At 39.0% G+C, this 16,857-nt stretch overlaps 2 protein-coding genes across 5 annotated transcripts; both read right to left on the bottom strand.

The window, feature by feature from the left end:
- Nucleotides 1-3,317: 3,317 nt before the first annotated feature.
- Nucleotides 3,318-7,028, bottom strand: LOC104437806 (receptor-like protein kinase HSL1). The gene is given in 4 exon segments (XM_010050838.3): nucleotides 3,318-4,148; nucleotides 4,252-5,172; nucleotides 5,175-6,129; nucleotides 6,131-7,028. Coding segments are annotated over 4 exon segments (3,078 nt in total). The 5' UTR covers nucleotides 6,896-7,028; the 3' UTR covers nucleotides 3,318-3,711.
- A 3,300-nt stretch (nucleotides 7,029-10,328) lies between these two features.
- On the bottom strand, nucleotides 10,329-13,089 carry LOC104437805 (auxin-responsive protein IAA26). 4 transcript variants are annotated; one of them, XM_018871218.2, is made up of 6 exons: nucleotides 12,757-13,089; nucleotides 12,075-12,587; nucleotides 11,377-11,654; nucleotides 11,107-11,233; nucleotides 10,760-10,827; nucleotides 10,329-10,660 (listed from the first exon to the last, which is right to left on the bottom strand). In XM_018871218.2, the coding sequence occupies exons 2-6, from the start codon at nucleotides 12,560-12,562 to the stop codon at nucleotides 10,578-10,580; spliced, it is 1,044 nt and encodes a 347-aa protein (XP_018726763.1). In that variant the 5' UTR covers nucleotides 12,563-12,587; nucleotides 12,757-13,089; the 3' UTR covers nucleotides 10,329-10,577. The 4 variants fall into 4 exon arrangements, with proteins under 4 accessions (XP_018726763.1, XP_010049139.1, XP_010049138.1 ...); XM_010050837.3 differs by having other exon boundaries at nucleotides 12,075-12,536; nucleotides 12,757-13,088; XM_010050836.3 differs by lacking the exon at nucleotides 12,757-13,089 and having other exon boundaries at nucleotides 10,329-10,636; nucleotides 12,075-12,743.
- Between the last annotated feature and the right edge of the window lie 3,768 nt (nucleotides 13,090-16,857).

Here is a 16,857-nt window from a genome sequence, read left to right as displayed (position 1 = left end):
TATGCGACAAGACGTAGACAATAAATGTTGAGGTTTTAGCTTCAAGGAATGGTGTTGCCGCGACCGGGTTTCAGATGCCACCCCGGTTTTCTGCCCCTCAAAACGGGTGGCCAGGTTTTCCCCCACCACCGGGTGATGTCGGTATGCCACGTGCTTTCATCTCCATGTCGGTTGGCTTTTTGCAAGGTTTGGTTTACTTTCATCAAAACAGAAAACTTAACCCACTAGGCCCACTAGCCTCTCTCTTCATTAAATTATCATCTAATTCACACATATTCAGTAATAATGATAATGATTTCCAAACCAATAATCTGATTTTTTTATCACAAAAAATCTCGAACTGATATACTCTTAACAAATCTCCATCCGTTAAATTATATGGAAATTGATGGATATGTCAAATTTGGGATTTTACTCTCCATTTTAGGTATATGATTTTCCGTGATAACATAAATTAAAAGAAGGTTAATTTTTCATAAATTTACTAATTTTGAATTTTTGGTAATAAAAAAATTAATTTATAGTAAATTTTTGCAATATTAATTTGAGATTTTTCATGATATTAATTCTAATTCTAATGATAATGATAATAAAAATAATAATATTTATCTATCACACATACACTCAATTGAATAATCACTCAAATTTTTTGAAAATGATTCGTTTCGCTTTGTATGGTCATCCGCTATCTCGTGCATGTACGGTAATGTATTCGGACCTTTTGGACCGCCTCGTCTTTCTCTGATTTCTTTATTTATTTTATAATTCTCTATACTAGTTTTTGCCTTTTTAAGATGTTAAAAGTAGATTTTTTTTTTTCTGTTTTATATACTTAGTGGTTTATATTTCTTTCTTACTTTCAATTTTTCATTTTCTTGATTGTTGCACTTTCTTTGCACTATTCTTATCTACGTTTTTAAATTAAATATTTCTATATACTTTAAATTCATTTAGAATTTTTCTTTATCACTCGCAAAAAAAGTGCAAAACCAGAGGGTGGGAGGAAGGGAGAGAGGGAGCTGGCAAAATTACAGCACGGGGAAAAACTTACTTTTCCAATGTTTTGTTTTTTATAAAAGGAGTCGATAGCCGATGGCAAAAAGTATCCTTTTGTACGTAAACTATTACTTTTTTTAAAATGCAGACTTTCATGCATTGAAAAGCTACTAATTAAAAATGTGACCAAGTTCCAATTACCTGAGGTTTGTACTATGCAACGCGCATCCCTAATCACTCAAGCAAGAGGTTTGAACATGATGATCTGATTGAGGATCAATAGGTGAGCCACTGTACTGTGTCAGACAAATTCGTCTTCACAGCGTCTTGAAAAATCTTGCTATCGTAACTCCCAAGGAAAAGGGAAAGAGGGCAAGGCTGTATGGTCGAGCGTTATGAGTCGGACCGCCAGCATGATCATGCAAACATTGCCCATTTGCGTCATGCATATGTTGCCCGTCGAGCAGCTTTCATGATCGATACTGTAGCGAAGACACCTAATTAGAATTGAATCTGGAATCCATTTACAAGATGATCCTACAGTAAATTATGTGTCGAGATTGGCAAATGGTTGTTTAGTATGATTATTGCTACATACAATTGTTTGTTTTGCGAAAAATAATTTATGAGAAAATGTTTTTTTTCATTTTCCAACGTTTGGTTCATTTAGGAAAATAAGTCAATGGAAAATGTTTTCCTACCAATGGAAAATGTTTTCTTTCCAAAGCTTAAATTTTAGGAAAACGATTTCCCTTTAAAAGAATCGGAAAACGTTTTCCAAAATGTTTTAAGGTCATTGCTTAATGAAAAATTTATTATTAAAAATAATTTATAATTAAAAATTTGAATTTGTTATTATTATATATTTTCTTTTCTTTCTTTTTTTTTTTTTGTTTTTCTTTTCTTTCTTTTGCCTGTGAACGTAACTGTAACTCATCCTCCTCTCTCTCCTTCTCTTTCACCCCCTCCCTTTCGTCAGCGCCACCTCCTCCAACCCTAGCCCTTCTTGCGCTCCTGTTGGCTTCGCTCTCTCCTCTTCCTCTTCGTCGGCATTTTCTACACCTTCAATCATTTTTTAAATACAATTCAAACACCAAAAAATATTTTTAGTAACGTATTACCAAATAAATGAAAACTAATTGTTTTCCTAGAAAATGGTTTCCCAGAAAATATTTTCCAAAAACATTACATTTTCCGTGAAACAAACATACCCTAAGTGTGGATTCGGAGTTTCCAAGGCCAAGTTTATTGTTATGTTGCATACTCGGCGCAAGTGTGGTTACAGCTGGAAAGCCACTTCGTCGGCTTCGTTTCATTGGCGAGCAGCATCCATTGTTGCTTAATTATGGTTCGGTCTCGTACTTCGGCTCAGGACACTGTCGTTTTCGTGTAACATGAATTAGCTCTATGAGCATGAGCGGCGCTTCCTCTATGTTGGCTGGGTCCACCTCTTGTGGGGCCCAGCTATCATTAAATTAGAAAAAAAAGAAGAAAAGTCAAAAAGTGAAAAAGGAGAAGGAAGTGAGTGCTTCGTGCGAGTGTGCCCCCGAAGTGAGGAGAAAAAGAACAGAAGGTTCACCAAAAAAGGGGAGAAGAGAAGAGAAGAAAGAAAGCTGCAACTTTTTGATCCCGTTCGAAGGCCAATAGAATTGACTCAAAATTGAGTATGTTATTCATGAAACTGAGGGCTACGAGTTGAGTGATCTCGTTCGTGGAGAACCTCCTTCGAATTCTCTAATTGTGATCAGTGTTTTCTAGTCTCATTTATGTTTATCCATATTTATGGTGAGGAAATTGCCTTGTAATACTTATGTAGATCCTCTAGTATGTAACTAGAGAAAACTACTTTATATATCCTACTATTTTTAGTGATTGGTAAAAGTTTTTGGACAATGTGCGGTTTTTTCTTGTATTAAATTTCCATGTTAAACCTTGGTGTTGTTTTGGCTTTGTCTACTTATCATTTTGTGAGGATATATATGACTGGTTGTTGATGGGGCTAAGTTGATTTTAGTAGATTTAGTTTTGGAGGAGAAATTGATCTTTGATTGGGTTTCGTTCGTAGTGGATTGTTGTCCCGGGTTCTCCCCAACACTCTTGATGGCGAATGACAATGCCAGCATCCCGGTTTTGTACAAACGGGGGGAAACACTAGGTGGGATCTGGAGAATCATCACATATGGATGCACGAAAACGTCTCTCAGGCAGATTCAGCACCCTTGACAGGTACGTTTCCGGCTGCCTCCGCATTGATCGATGGATCCTGTGGAACTATGGCCAGAGAAATGACTGATTTAAGGACATTAAGAAGTGTTGTTATATGATGATTGATCTTGAGTGAGGCATTACCTAGCTTCAAAGCAAGAACAAGAGGCCACGCAAGAGATCGAACTCGAGTGTCATCTCCAGAATTTCATGTGAAGAAATCTGTTGCGAGACAGCCATAGCTAGAGATGATACTAGCACGAGTTGATTAACAAAAAGACCGTCGCTATTATGTACATAGATCAGCCTGTTTCTCGAGAAATCTGCATAGCGGCGTCGCTAAACATCGAAGGCTGTAGCTGCTCCATCTATAGGGAGTTCCAGGTTTTCTTCACTCACCGGATTCTTGTACCCCGACTGCGCGAATGCGTTGCATCGAGGCACTTTGAAAGTCCTAAACTTGTCACACTATGTCAATACCATAGTTCTGCGTCGTGCCGACTACTCTGATTACACGCTGTAGACTAAGTTATCGTCGGCTTTCCTACTACGCCTGTAACTAGAAAGATACGTTGGGTTTCCAAGGAGCGGCGTGAAGTCGAACTCGGGACCGACCCTTTTCCGTCCAGACCTTTCCGAGGGGCCGCAACTCTGGAGGATGTGCAGGACCTCCTTCATGGAAGGCCTCGTGGACGGCGATCTGCTGGTACAGACAAGCGCGAGCTTGAAAACGGTTGTCATCTCGTCCATGTTACATGGTTCCTTGATCTCCTCGTCGAGGGCATCGGCGATCGGCTTTCCTTCCCCATAGTGCCTCCACGCCCATTCTGTGAGGCTCATGTTCTCATCTCCGCTATTAGGCCCCCTCCCGGTGACCAGTTCTAGGAGCACGACTCCGAAGCTGTACACGTCAATCTTCTCGTTCACTTTCGTGCTATATGCATATTCTGTGACGCAAAACAGGAATTTAAAATTTGCTGTATGATTAAGGTAAAGGGGAAGGCTATTCTCAGGTGAGAAAATTTCCCTGAATAATTTCTTAGCTCTTACCGGGGGCGAAGTAACCGAACGAGCCTGCCACGGCCGACATGGTGTGAGACTCGCCGTGCTTGGCTACTGTCTTGGCCAGTCCAAAGTCTGCCACCTTGGCCTTGAACTGGAAATCCAACAAAATGTTGCTTGACTTCACATCGCGGTGTATGATCGGGGGAGAGCAGTCATGATGCATATAGCCCAGGCCTTCCGCGGCTCCTACAGCGATCTGCAGCCTCACAGGCCAATCCAACATGGCACGGCACGGTGAGTTCCCTCTCAACGGCAACGCTCTCTTGTTCCTGTGAAGCCACTTGTCCAGACTCTGATTCTCCATGTACTCATACACGAGCAGCTTCGAGTTATCGCTCGAAATGCAGCACAGCAACTTCACTATGTTGGAATGGCGGATCGAGCTGAGTATTTCGACTTCCGCTGCAAACTCTTTCTCCTGTCTCCAGTCCAACCTTCGGTTGTTCCAAATCCTTTTGACAGCAACATAGTCGCCCAAATCATTAACCGCTACACGATACACCTTGCCCGAGCCGCCACTTCCTATGAGGGTGTTGTCCGTTAGATTGGACAAGATGCTCGCTTCGGTGAAACCAAGCCTCTGAAACGAAGTTAACTTCCAAGTTGCTAGGTCCTGCCTCAGCTTCTTCCGCCGGTACTCTCTGATCACGAACAAGGCGAACAGAACAGCAGCTATGAACACGGCAATCACAAGAACTAGAATTAGGGCGAGATACTTTGAAGGGACCTTGTTGGATTTACTGCTTCTGGCATAGCAGCTTCTGATGTTCGGCATGGGATTGTCAGCGCATAGCTCAGGATTGCTCAAGAAGCTATTTTCATACACTAGATTACTGAAACCGTCTGGGATTCTACCGACGAGTTGATTGGAGGACAAATTAAGTGTAGTGAGCTCAACTTGCCCAATTCTGGGGGTATCACGCCCGAGAATTGGTTGTCTGATAAGTCGAGATCAAGCAGGTCGGGCAACGAACCTACTGCTGCAGGAATTTGGCCAGAGAGCTTATTCTTTGACAAATTCAAGGTCGTTAGTGACTTCCAGGAGATGATCTTTGAAGGGAGTTCACCAGAAAGTTGATTGCCATCCATCGCTAGAACGATAAGCCGAGAAAGACTGGTCAATTCTTCAGGGACATTGCCAGAGAACAGATTGTTGCTCGCATTCAAGACCGCTAGACTTGACCATGAAGAGACTTCGGTCGGAATTGGGCCGGAAAATTTGTTGTTGCTGATCTCCACTCTAGACAAATTCCGTGCAAGTTTGCTCGGAAGACCACCTGAAAAGGAGTTTTGACTTACCGTCAAGCTTGATAAATTGAACAGCGTCCAAATGCCCGAAGGAAGTTCGCCGGAGAAGTTGTTGTTGTAAAGCTGAATTGTCCGCAAACTATTGCAGTTCCCGAGCGATTCCGGAACTTGTCCACTCAGATTATTAGAGTAAGCAACAACGCCTACCAAGACACCATTAGTGCAGAGAGTTTTTGGCAACTCGCCACTGAGCTCATTATTCGAGATCTCAAAGGCTTCCAGCGGCGAATATAGGCCGAACTCGGGCGGCAATTCACCGCTCAGCTTGTTGCCAAAAACTTTGAAAACTCTCAACAAAGGAAGTCGGGCTATACTCACCGGTATGTGACCTGATAATTGATTCCAGTAAAGATTCAAGAGGCGCAGACTTTGCAACTTCCCGAAATCTTCAGGGATCGAGCCGGTCAGGTTGTTCATTGCTAGATCAATCTCGATCAAGTTCATCGATGCAATAGAGGTGGATAATTCACCAGACAATTTGTTCCGGTACAAATACACATACCTCAGGTTCTGTAAAGAAAACAACCCACCAGGGATTCTGCCTGTCAGAGCGTTTCCTCGACAGATCCAGTTGCTGGAGACTGGACAAGTTCGAGAAGCTCTCGGGAATTCCATCGATCAGATTGCACTGAGTCATCCACAGGAACCTCAGCTTCTTAAGCTGCCCGAATTCCTGTGGTATCATTGCAGGCACAAACTTATGATTATAGGCCATTGTCAGAACTTCAAGATTGGCCAAGTCCGCAATTTCCTTAGGAAACGTGCCGTTGAACTCATTCTGGTGCAAGGACAGAGTCTGCAATCCCGACAAGCGCCCGATCTCCACTGGAATGTCGCCGGAGAAATTGTTCCCGCCAACATCCAAGTAGGTGAGGCCCGACAGCTGGTCAACGTCACTAGGAATCGGACCCACGAAGTAGTTCTGAGAAAGGTCCAAGAATTGGAGCTTGGAACAGTTATACAGCGCCTTTGGGAATCCGCCAGGAATGTAATTCAATGAAAGGTCAAGTTGAGTGAGGTTCTTGAGGTCGCAAATCGAAGGCGGGATTGGCTCAGTGATGTTCTTATCACTGAGGAGGAGTCCCGTAACTGTGCTGCCGGTGCAGTTGACCGCCGGCCATCCGCACGGCGTCAGCGACGATGAGTTCCATGACTGGAGAGCAGGTGGATTGCTCCATTGCTGCTTCAGGTTCAGCAGGACCGTGAGCTCACTTGTGGCCTGGCTTTGTGAAATTACGCAAAAGGGTATGGAGAGAAGAGAGAGAAGGAGGAGGAGGAGGAGGAGGCCGAGCTCTCGGGAACAGAGGGGCATTTTCGACATTCGAGCGGGTCCGGTCGGTCCCGCCGGCAGCGGCTACGCGCCCTTCCTTTTGCCGGGAAAGTTGGTTGGCCGAAGACAACCAAATGGAAACAGAAGGGAGGAGTTCCCAAGTTCCACAATGGCGAGCTTAGGAAGAGTTTCGGGTTTATTTATATTGTTCGTAGGTTATTGTCCAAATTGCACTAGCAAAATGGCATTGCAAATTGAGGTTATTTACGTTTTTGGCCGCTGATGGTGATGTGGTTTTGCTGGCTAGTCCACCTAAACAAGAGTTTCAGTCCATCACGGTTCCACTTAACACGTTTGACAAAAGCGACAACCTCCAAGAAATAAAAATAAAGGGGTCACAATAAATCTTAGGGTGGCCCCACCAAATTAGGGTTTTTTTAGCTCAGACAAATAGGGTGGTGGGGAATCCAACCATAGTCAAAATTAGGGCACTCTTTCTAAATTATCTTGAAAAAGTATATTATGACAATATGATGTTATCCTTTCAATATGTTAAGTTAATTTATTAAATGCAAGCATGTAAGACCTGTACCCTTTTTTAGTCCCTTAAAAGAACGTCATCTAAACGGTGATTTCTAGAAACTCGAATTTTCTTTTTATTTGTTTTGATAGTTTTTACATGAATTTTATGGCGTGTGCTTATGGTGTAAGTTTGTCTGAATTTTTCAAAGTATATGATGCATGATATGACTTGCTAACGGTTGAGGGCTATTAGAGTTCTTGTATAAAGTTTAGCTATAATAAAGAAGATTATACGTTATTTTCTACTTGTAATTTAGCAATGATGACCACCCGACTTTGGTAAAAACGGTAATTTTTCCATTCTACTTATATTGGAAAATAACATGATTGCGTTTCATTTATGCGTTAGGTTGGTAGCATTAGGTCACATCGTTTGAAATTTTTGTTGGCCGAATGCATAAGCTTAATTTATTTAATTAGAATTAGATTTAATTTAACTTAACTTCTTTTTTTTTTTTGGGTGGACCTCTTGTTCTAGAAGGCGTCTCTCGTTTTACCGCTAAAGAAAGAAAGATTGTTTGACCAATCTATGGGATTTCGCAGAAGTCTTTTCGACTTGTGGCTGAGAGCATGGGGCGGCTTCAACTGTATATATTACATAAAATTTATTAATTCTCAAACTTTTGAATTGGACTATTAAAAGTGTAGTTGTGACTGTAGCAGTGGAATTAAATAAATCCGAGAAAATGCTGCATAAAATAATATGTATTTTCGAAAGATGCAGAGTCGTTTATTTTATATATAAATTCTCTTCACACTCACCAGATATTTTATATGTCTTATTTTACTAAAACCAAATTTATCATATGTTACTTTCTTTTTTCAGTTTAACAAGATTATTTTGTTGCTTTTAGCAATAGTCGTTTTTTAATTATGTGAATTTCACTCTAATCTTATATGTAAATGCATTTTGTATGGGATTGAGCCAAAGTAATTTTACAGTCTATGTTATAGAATCGGTTCATGTTAATAATTATCAACTATTATATATTGGATGGTACATAGTGTATCATATAGTCAATTCTACTACTATAGATTATTTTTCCCCATTCTCCATATTTTTTTTTTTTCACATAGCATCAATTTATCGTGCTATAAAGTTAATTTCAAGCATAAGTATATTCTCATTCCCATGGATGTAATCCTACGCTTTATAATGTTAGATATTATAAAGCATGTGTGACATTTCAGGACTATATTGATATTTTGAAATACTCTTCTCTTGAGATTTTAAAAAAAAAAAAAAATGAAAAGACTTCTTTATATCGAACAATGTTGTAGATAGTCTATTTAATTACTCATATAAAGTATGTCAATTTAATTAGAAATTTATATTTAGGTTGAGATTTTAAGAGATTTTCCTTTAAGCCTTCTCTTTTCTTAAAAGCTCATAAAATTTTATTTGGAAAAGAAAAGAATTCTCATCAAATTGAATTTCTTTAATGTTGAAAGTCACTTTTTCTATAGTATATTAAAATTGAAAAAGTTGTAATTATATTAGAAAATAAAATAATTATTTTATTAAATTGAATGCATTTGATGTTCAAGAGTCACTTTCATTAGATTACATTAGATAGTCTATTTTATTACACATATAAAATATGCTAATATACTTAAATATACATATCTGGATTGAGATTTCACGATACTTTCCTTCAAACTTTACTTTTCATAAAGACTCCTAATATTTTAGTGGGCAATACATTGAATGTTCAAAAGCCACTTTTACTAAGATTTATTAGATTAGATTACTCCATAGTTGTCGGCACAAAGATTGACCAGGCTTGGAAGAAATGAAATTTGGCTTTTGATATTTCATCTTCACAATGATGTGACCAATTTGCAAAAATATGAAAAAGAAAAGTAGATCTCAAACTTAGCCATTCTCCCAAACCAATTATTTCAGAGAGCCAGTACAAGAAGTCAATGCATTTAGGCAGTTGATGCAAATTGAAAAGACAAAGATCAATTAAGCTAAAGGGCGTAATCAGAAAGTCGTAGGAAGGTTCAATCCATTCATATTTTAAAAATAAAATATTTTGTGGGCCCAAAATATATTTTAATAATTGAAGGGGAGGGGAAAAAGCAAACAAAGGAACAGCAGTTGTTTCTCGTGGACTAAACCATCTTATCAACTCAAATTTCTTCATGGCTTTTTGAATGGAAGCTTGACTTTGGCGGCTGCTGTTTTTGTTTTTATCTGGTGTCCATTCGAACAAAGCCGAGATCTCTTCCTAAACTTGCTGGAATCATGTCCTCTGCTCTGTGTCAAATGCAAGGGTGGATTTATACCTCACAATTTCTTGTTTCTTTTCCCAGATTTGCTAATGTCAGCACTGAATTTTGTGTGCCTGTATTTGATTATTAAAAGAAGGGAAGAGTCTTGCCATGGGTTCTCCATGTCTATAACAGCATACGTTCATCATTTCTGTAAGAAGGGCTCCGTGCTTGGATGGGTAAAACATGAAGAACGAAGCGGAAAAGAGAAATCTGTAGCGGCAGCAAGAATTTTTACTCATGCAGTAGGAATCTTTAGTTATGAGAAGTCTAAACCTTGAAAAACACTAACGAGACAAGTTAGGCAAGTGTCATTTTTCCTGCTGACAGAAGGGTTTCTAGAAAGAGAGAGAAGAAAACAGGTGCCCGGTCAACAACAAGCCCTGATTTTCTTCTGAAAGATGTGAATGCGATGGAGAAACTGCATGCTTAAATGTTCACCAAACGTACATGAAAAATCAAAACACAATTGAGGCATCCGTTTTAGGTGGAATATACATCCTAGAATTGGCAGGAATCAGAGTGGAGATGAACTTTGTTACGTGCTAAATGCGATTGAATCATATTTACTGAGAAAAAGCCGAAAAAGAATGGCAATTAAACATGAAACCAAGTGGAGAAATCATTACTGAAATCCATTCTGTCGAGGGGAATTTTACTTGTAGCAGAAAAAACTAACTGTAATTACATATATGCTTCAGCTGATAAGTCCTAATAAACTAATGCATTGCTATGTACAAATAGATGGACAAGAACTAATAACACACAAACATCTAGAATAGCCTTATGGATGGTCCAAAACAGAAAAAACTAGGAGGCACAATATACAAGTCCTTGAATCTGCGAACTCCTGATGATTAGCTCAAGGTCTCCATCATTTTCCAGTTTTTGCTGCTGAATCAAGAGGTTTATTTTCTTGATCACTGCTTACAACTGAAAGACGATCACTGCTTACAACTGAAAGACAAACAAAACCATCTTAACCCAAGGAATTAGCTGAGAACGAAATCGACCCATTTATGGTAAGTTCAAGAAGAACCTGAAAAAGGAACTCACGTGGCAGGGAAGCGGAGTGACCCGAGCTCTTCAAGATGCGCAGCCTCTTGGCAGTAGATACGAACATACTACAAGAGAATGATAAGATTGTGTTGGGAGAGCACTTTTATGTAATTGGGTGATTGTGATGACTATGAAACTAGTTGGAATCGTTTTTAGTTTGATTCCAATTCAAGCAAATAAAAAATAGAAACCTGTATTTGGATAGATGATTAGTTATGAACAGCTTTGAAGCTTTTCAAAGGTGGTGTTGCTGTATGTTCCTTTGTTGAGTTACCAAATCATGGTCAACAAATATACCACAGGTTATTCGTTGATGTGAACACTAAAAATTGAAGAATACTTACTTCCACGGAACATCGCCAACAAGGATCCTGTCTCCTTCATTATCCTCATAAACTAGAGTGCATTCCCCATTTTCGGCATTTGTGTCCTCTCTCTTTGCACTTGTATCATCACCGGTAAAGCTGTGAGCTGAAAAGTGAAAGGTCAGGACATTAAAAACTTAGCATGACTTGTATCAGGCTCGTCTTCAAGAAGAGAGGACAGATACTGAGCGCTACATCATTAACCAAATACCATTCTTGGACTAAGATGCATAGAATTTGAGGTTTTACCAGCAAGAAGGCCTCTAAAAAGTTCATTAATGGCAACAGAGAGCTTCTCATAACTGTCATAGGCTTTGAGGTTCAGTTTTCTTCCTATTGGGAATCCATCCATGTAGATCTTTACAAACATGTGCTGGTTTGGATCTTCTGATTGACGTTCACAATTGTCCTGCCTCCCAAAGTTATTCGATGACAACTCAGAAGTTTGCCTGCACAAGAAGTTGTTTGCTATGTTTTTCCTGAAGGAACCTAATGGAGGCCACCCAACGACTGGACCAGGTGGAATTCTGCAAACAAAGGACCAATATACTGAAGTTGGGATCTCCAAAACAGTTCGCAGATACAGATATTTTGTTTTTTGGAGCCCAAGGAATGTGCTGATTTTGCATGGAATTAAATGAGCTAGTGCCTTATACTTACCCCGGAGAGAGTTCCTTCACCTGTTTTTTCACTGATAAGAAGCACACTTCAATTGCAATCAAATCATAGCACATCCTTTTCAATTTTGGGAGATCCATCTTCATTTTTGCTACATCTTTGATCCTTTATGAGAGAGACAACCTAGTATACCCTAATGCATGCTCATTCATTTTTTTCCCCAAAAACTAAAGTTTTCCCAAATTCCGTGGCCAAGCAAGTCCCCATAATATTTGGCTTGATAAGGGTAGGAACAAGGGAGAATCATAAGGCAAGCTTAGCAAAATAACCTTTTTGGAGAGTTTCCAGGCAGAATAACTGGACTTGAAAGGGCTTCATTGTTTAAATTGAGCAAGTCTGCTTCGTTATAGACACACTCTTGTGAAGATTTTGCAACCATCTCATTCAGCGGGGAGGTTAAAGAGAACTGTTTGTACGAAGAATTGGGCTGCATCTTGAGTTCCTGAATCACTCTACGAAAAGCCAAAGTTGTTTTCTCAGTCCAGCATGTCCTGCTATCAGCAAGCACCTCAATTTTTTGGTCTGTCAAAGGGGGATTCAAGCAGGGGTGTTTATGCAAGAGCTTTGGATGTCCTGCTTTATGAGTTACAGCGTCTTCAAACACCCTTTTGGCTCCTTGAATAAAGCTTTCTCCGGGGGGACCGAGAGTGAGGTCCAAGTTCTTATCGTTTGACCCTCCTGCATCGGTCTTATTGTTTCCTAAGCACCCTTCTTTCTCCTTTGCAGGCATTCTGCATAAATGAGAATAGACATCCATTTGTGCTGTCTAAATGATGACAAACCTAACGAGAAAAAAAGAGCTTGAGAAATACAAAGTTTTGGCAACTCAGTTTATCAGGAGAAAGTGAATGAAAGGCAAAGTATGATCAGAATCCTTCTGAAAACAATTCGCCGACATCAGGGGATGTGTGTAAAGCTTGAAACATAAATTTCTTAGTTTCAGTCTCAAACCTTTCTCAGATACTTTGAAACAGAAATTGACTGAAAGAGAAATGCGTTGCAGGCAGCAGCAAAACGAGTTTGACTTTAAGCCTGTGAAGATTCTCAACTCTACTACCGACCAAGAGGAAGAGCCCCTACAATGCAGATGGCAAGAAAACCTAGTTATATCACAGCCATGCTTCAGTGGGAATGTACAGTGGATGGGCTCTTTCAGCTTTCACTTCGACTCAAGTGGACCGTGTTTTAGAGCAGCAAGAGGCAGTTGCATGGAGATTCCAAATGCCGAGAACTGAAGCCGCACTAGAGAAGTGCAAGCAATTCTACATGCGCAATTAACTATATGTGGACTACACTTGGTGGTTGTTGTCACGTCCTTGATTCATGACTTGAGGATAAGACAGCTTGTTTGTAATTTAGCTGGGAATCCCAACAAATTAAGCATGCTCGCTTAAACCCAAATCTTGAACAGAGGAAAATTATTAGGTACAATCATATTGTTGATGTACTAGGTATCAATTCATGCAAACAAACTTCTTGTTCTTGGCCTCAGTTGCCTTCTGACTTTGAATGATTAGAGCTATTTAGCTCAACCCAGATGTTTATTCTTCCAAATTGAAAGAAAATAAGAGAAAGCAAGGCCATAAAATGCTCAAACAAAATTTTGTTCCTTGTTCAGTTTTAACAAAGGCTCAAATAGGACAGGACCAGCGATTTTGATAATGCGAAGACATAGACGATGAGTATATTCTCGACTTGGCATCTGAATAAGCAAATGAACCATCAATGCACATGCGATGCATTTGAGTTCCAAAAGCCTTCGACTCATGTCGATCCCAGGAGAGAGGGTGACGCGTGGTAGCAATCATTTCAGTTTGTCCATTTTGAAGAATTCGAAGTCGTCGCTTGAAGGGTCCACTTTTCTGATAAACCTTCTCAACTTTCTTCCATGGTGTCCCGGTGCAAAACAGGCTTGACTTCTTTTTCAACGATTATAACGAATGGCAGTCTTTATCCTTTGCACTAGCCTACTTAGGTAGGATCAGGAGCTTGTTCTCTTTATTTGATTGGAACTTATTTTGATAATCTGAAAGCGCCTGAATATTTGCTCTTTCCATACATACTCGGCAAGTACAGAGTGAGAGCATCATCATACTTTTTGCGTCCTTAAGGCACAGGTCAAGACTGAGTCTGTATGAAACTTGTACAGTGTTTAATAGAAGTCACAACTTGGAGAATCTCTCTCTCTCTACACACGCGCATGCACATTTTTGGGGAGTAAGGGAGTCTGCGTCGTTTAGGCAGGTGGGATGCCAACTTTTATTCTTTGGTGTGCTGAGCAACAATGTTGAACAAGGTACTAAAACATAATTCTTTGATGAATTGATACATTGTTGAAGTGTTCACTGAATATGAAATTCGTCGTTCACATCATTACTAGCAGAAGAGTCTATTCCTTAGTGGTAGACCCCCAGCATGCACTCCATATACGCATGATTGAGCCCCTTGATAAAACACCATCTTCACTTTACACTTTTGAGGCCTCTTTTGAGCTTTCTCCCTTTTCTCCTTTTTGCTTTTCATCAGGTCAATGATCGTGTTCATTATTACAAATTCGTTCTCTATACAAGCTTAGTTTCTCTGCCTCCTGAATATAATTTAACTGCACTTTGATTCTTCGAATGAGAAAGCCTCTCTTGAACATAGCCATCTGAGTTTTCCAAAAGGAATCGTGATCAAACGGTCCAAACTCTCTTCTGTGCAGTCCTAAGCATACGATACTCAAATTCCCCACATCTGCATCATTCTAAAGTCGAAGTTGGTCTGATTACCTCATGCAAAACCTAAAAGCTGTATTTGCAAGTGATTGTTTTGTCCCCATGGCAGGCCAATTCAATATAATAAACCATTTACAATCACAAGTCCCAAAATTAGAATTTAAGTTCACGATGCATTTGCCACTCAATAACTAAGAATCTGCTCCCAACGAGAAAGGTCGAACATTGTGGCAAGAGTTGATGAAGTTCTTCAACTACAAAAGCTTCAGATCTATGAAAGATGAAAAGTTAAGAGTCTTATACAACACAGTCAAAAGAGCATTAACAAATTAATTATGAATGGAAGCAATTTGAACCCACATGGATACACCTTTCCGAGCACATCAATGGATGTATGACAACCTTTGGCAGACATATTTCTTTTCCTCAGTCAAGAAATTGCTGAAAAGAATCATCTGAAAATTTATGTTGGTAATTATGTAGAAGTGAGCTTTCTTGTTATCTACCAAGTGGTGTAGCGACCACTGTCAAATCCTCATGACAATGACAAATGTCATAGCATAGTATGCAGCGACGACTGATAAAGTTAACAGTACCATCTCTAATTGCATTACCTCTTTGGTTATTCCTGAAACAAGTTGGTATATTGAAAGTGGGTTATCGCATTCTGGTCTGTCGGGATTGTCAAATTCTAAACTATATGATATTGAGAAAATGCAGAAGATGAACGATCAGCAGACAGCATATTAGAAGGATATCATAATATGCTACAGAGAAATAATTATATGTTCATGTTACATAGGTGGAAATCAATTTTTTGCTAGGTTTCGATAAGCACAGCAAGATGCCTCTTACGGTCAATAAGTCAAAAAGGCAGTGCTAAAAAAGGTAGCTCTGGTGTTTTCATGGCATAAAGGGACGATCTTAGGCAATGATGCGAGGAAGACGACTCTATAATTTAACCTGTTTCAGTACTTTCATTGGCATTTTTCGGTTTTTTCATCCCTTAAGACATTGGTTTAATTTCCAGCATTTTTTGGCCAACATCATTTGGTTCTTAATGTGTCATTTTTCAAAAAAATCTAGAACTTATTAACATGCCACATTGGTGCACCACTTAAGCACTATTAGCCATGTCTTCTACGACAAAGAATAGTTTACTAGGAAAAGCTAAGGGATATGTTCATTAGAAATCCTAAAATTTGTTATGAAAGTATAATTAAGTTCTAAAGCTTTCATAAAGTGTAATCAAATCCTAAAATTGTAAAATTGATACAATCGAGTTTTTTCGTTCATTCAATCGGCTAACTGAAAATGCTGACATGACTTATTTTTTATTACTTTCTCTCTATAATGTGGTGCCGACGTGCCAAAACAAGAAAGATAAGCCCAAATCAATGCCGTTTTGGTTTGAATTTAATTTTTAATATAAATAATAATTAAATTAAATTAAAATTAAAATGAAGCAAACTAGTGAGGCCCTTAGGCTCTCGCCACCACTGCCCCATCAATGGCTGATGATGGTGGGGTGAGGGTCGGCCGAGGCCAGTGGCCTCGGCTGGTTGACTCTTGCTTGTAGTGGCGACCCTAGCCGACCCTTTCCCCACCATTGCTAACCCTTTCTGGTGATGGTGGGTGGCTCAGTGATGATGAGGCAGCAATGGCGAGGGCTTGTAGAGCCATAACTGGTTTGCTTTTTTTTTTTTTTTTAATTATTTTTTATATTCAAAATCAAAATTGAATCGAGCACATCAGTGCCATATAGAGAGAGATAATAATAAAAAAAACTACATCAGTATTTTCCGTTAGTTGAATTAGATGAAGTTAACGAAAAACTCAATTACACCAAACAAGTTTTATGATTTGATTGTATTTTTCAAAAATTTTGTAATTCAATTGCACTTTCGTAACAAGTTTTAGAATTTCTAATAAACATATTCTAAAAAGCTAATCATGGTCACTTTCATCCCGATGTACAACTTCATTATTTTTGGGAGATTTTTTTTTCCAATAACAAGTATATGATATTTCTTGGTATTGGCCCGACTTTTAAATAAAAGTAAGAAATTTTATGTACTTAAGATGTGTTTATTTTGCAATAATAATAATAATGATAATTTAAAAAAAAATTAGATATAAATTAAAATTGATAATGGAAACATTATTCATCGACTTATTTTCAATTATATGAACTAACATTTTATGAAAATATCACATCATATATTTTCTATGAACCTTAAGAGAAACGATATTTATAGACAATTCTTAATTTTCTTTTTAACATTACCAAACAAGATAGTAGAAATCCGACTTCCAAGCCTTCAACAATCTCAGG

This window comes from Eucalyptus grandis, chromosome 3, assembly GCF_016545825.1.
Source record: "Eucalyptus grandis isolate ANBG69807.140 chromosome 3, ASM1654582v1, whole genome shotgun sequence".
Taxonomy (NCBI): Eukaryota; Viridiplantae; Streptophyta; class Magnoliopsida; order Myrtales; family Myrtaceae; genus Eucalyptus; species Eucalyptus grandis.
Note: the sequence above shows the minus strand (reverse complement) of the source record. Positions and strands in the feature narration are given on the sequence as shown.

What these genes read in the sequence shown, in the direction of transcription:
- LOC104437805 (XM_018871218.2), bottom strand. Translation starts at nt 12,562, where the DNA reads ATGGATGTCTATTCTCATTTATGCAGAATGCCTGCAAAGGAGAAAGAA. An exon ending in TTTTAGAGGCCTTCTTGCTG is followed by an intron (nt 11,234 to 11,376) that starts GTAAAACCTCAA and finishes TTCACTTTTCAG; the next exon opens with CTCACAGCTTTACCGGTGAT. An exon ending in GTTGGCGATGTTCCGTGGAA is followed by an intron (nt 10,828 to 11,106) that starts GTAAGTATTCTT and finishes ATTCTCTTGTAG; the next exon opens with TATGTTCGTATCTACTGCCA.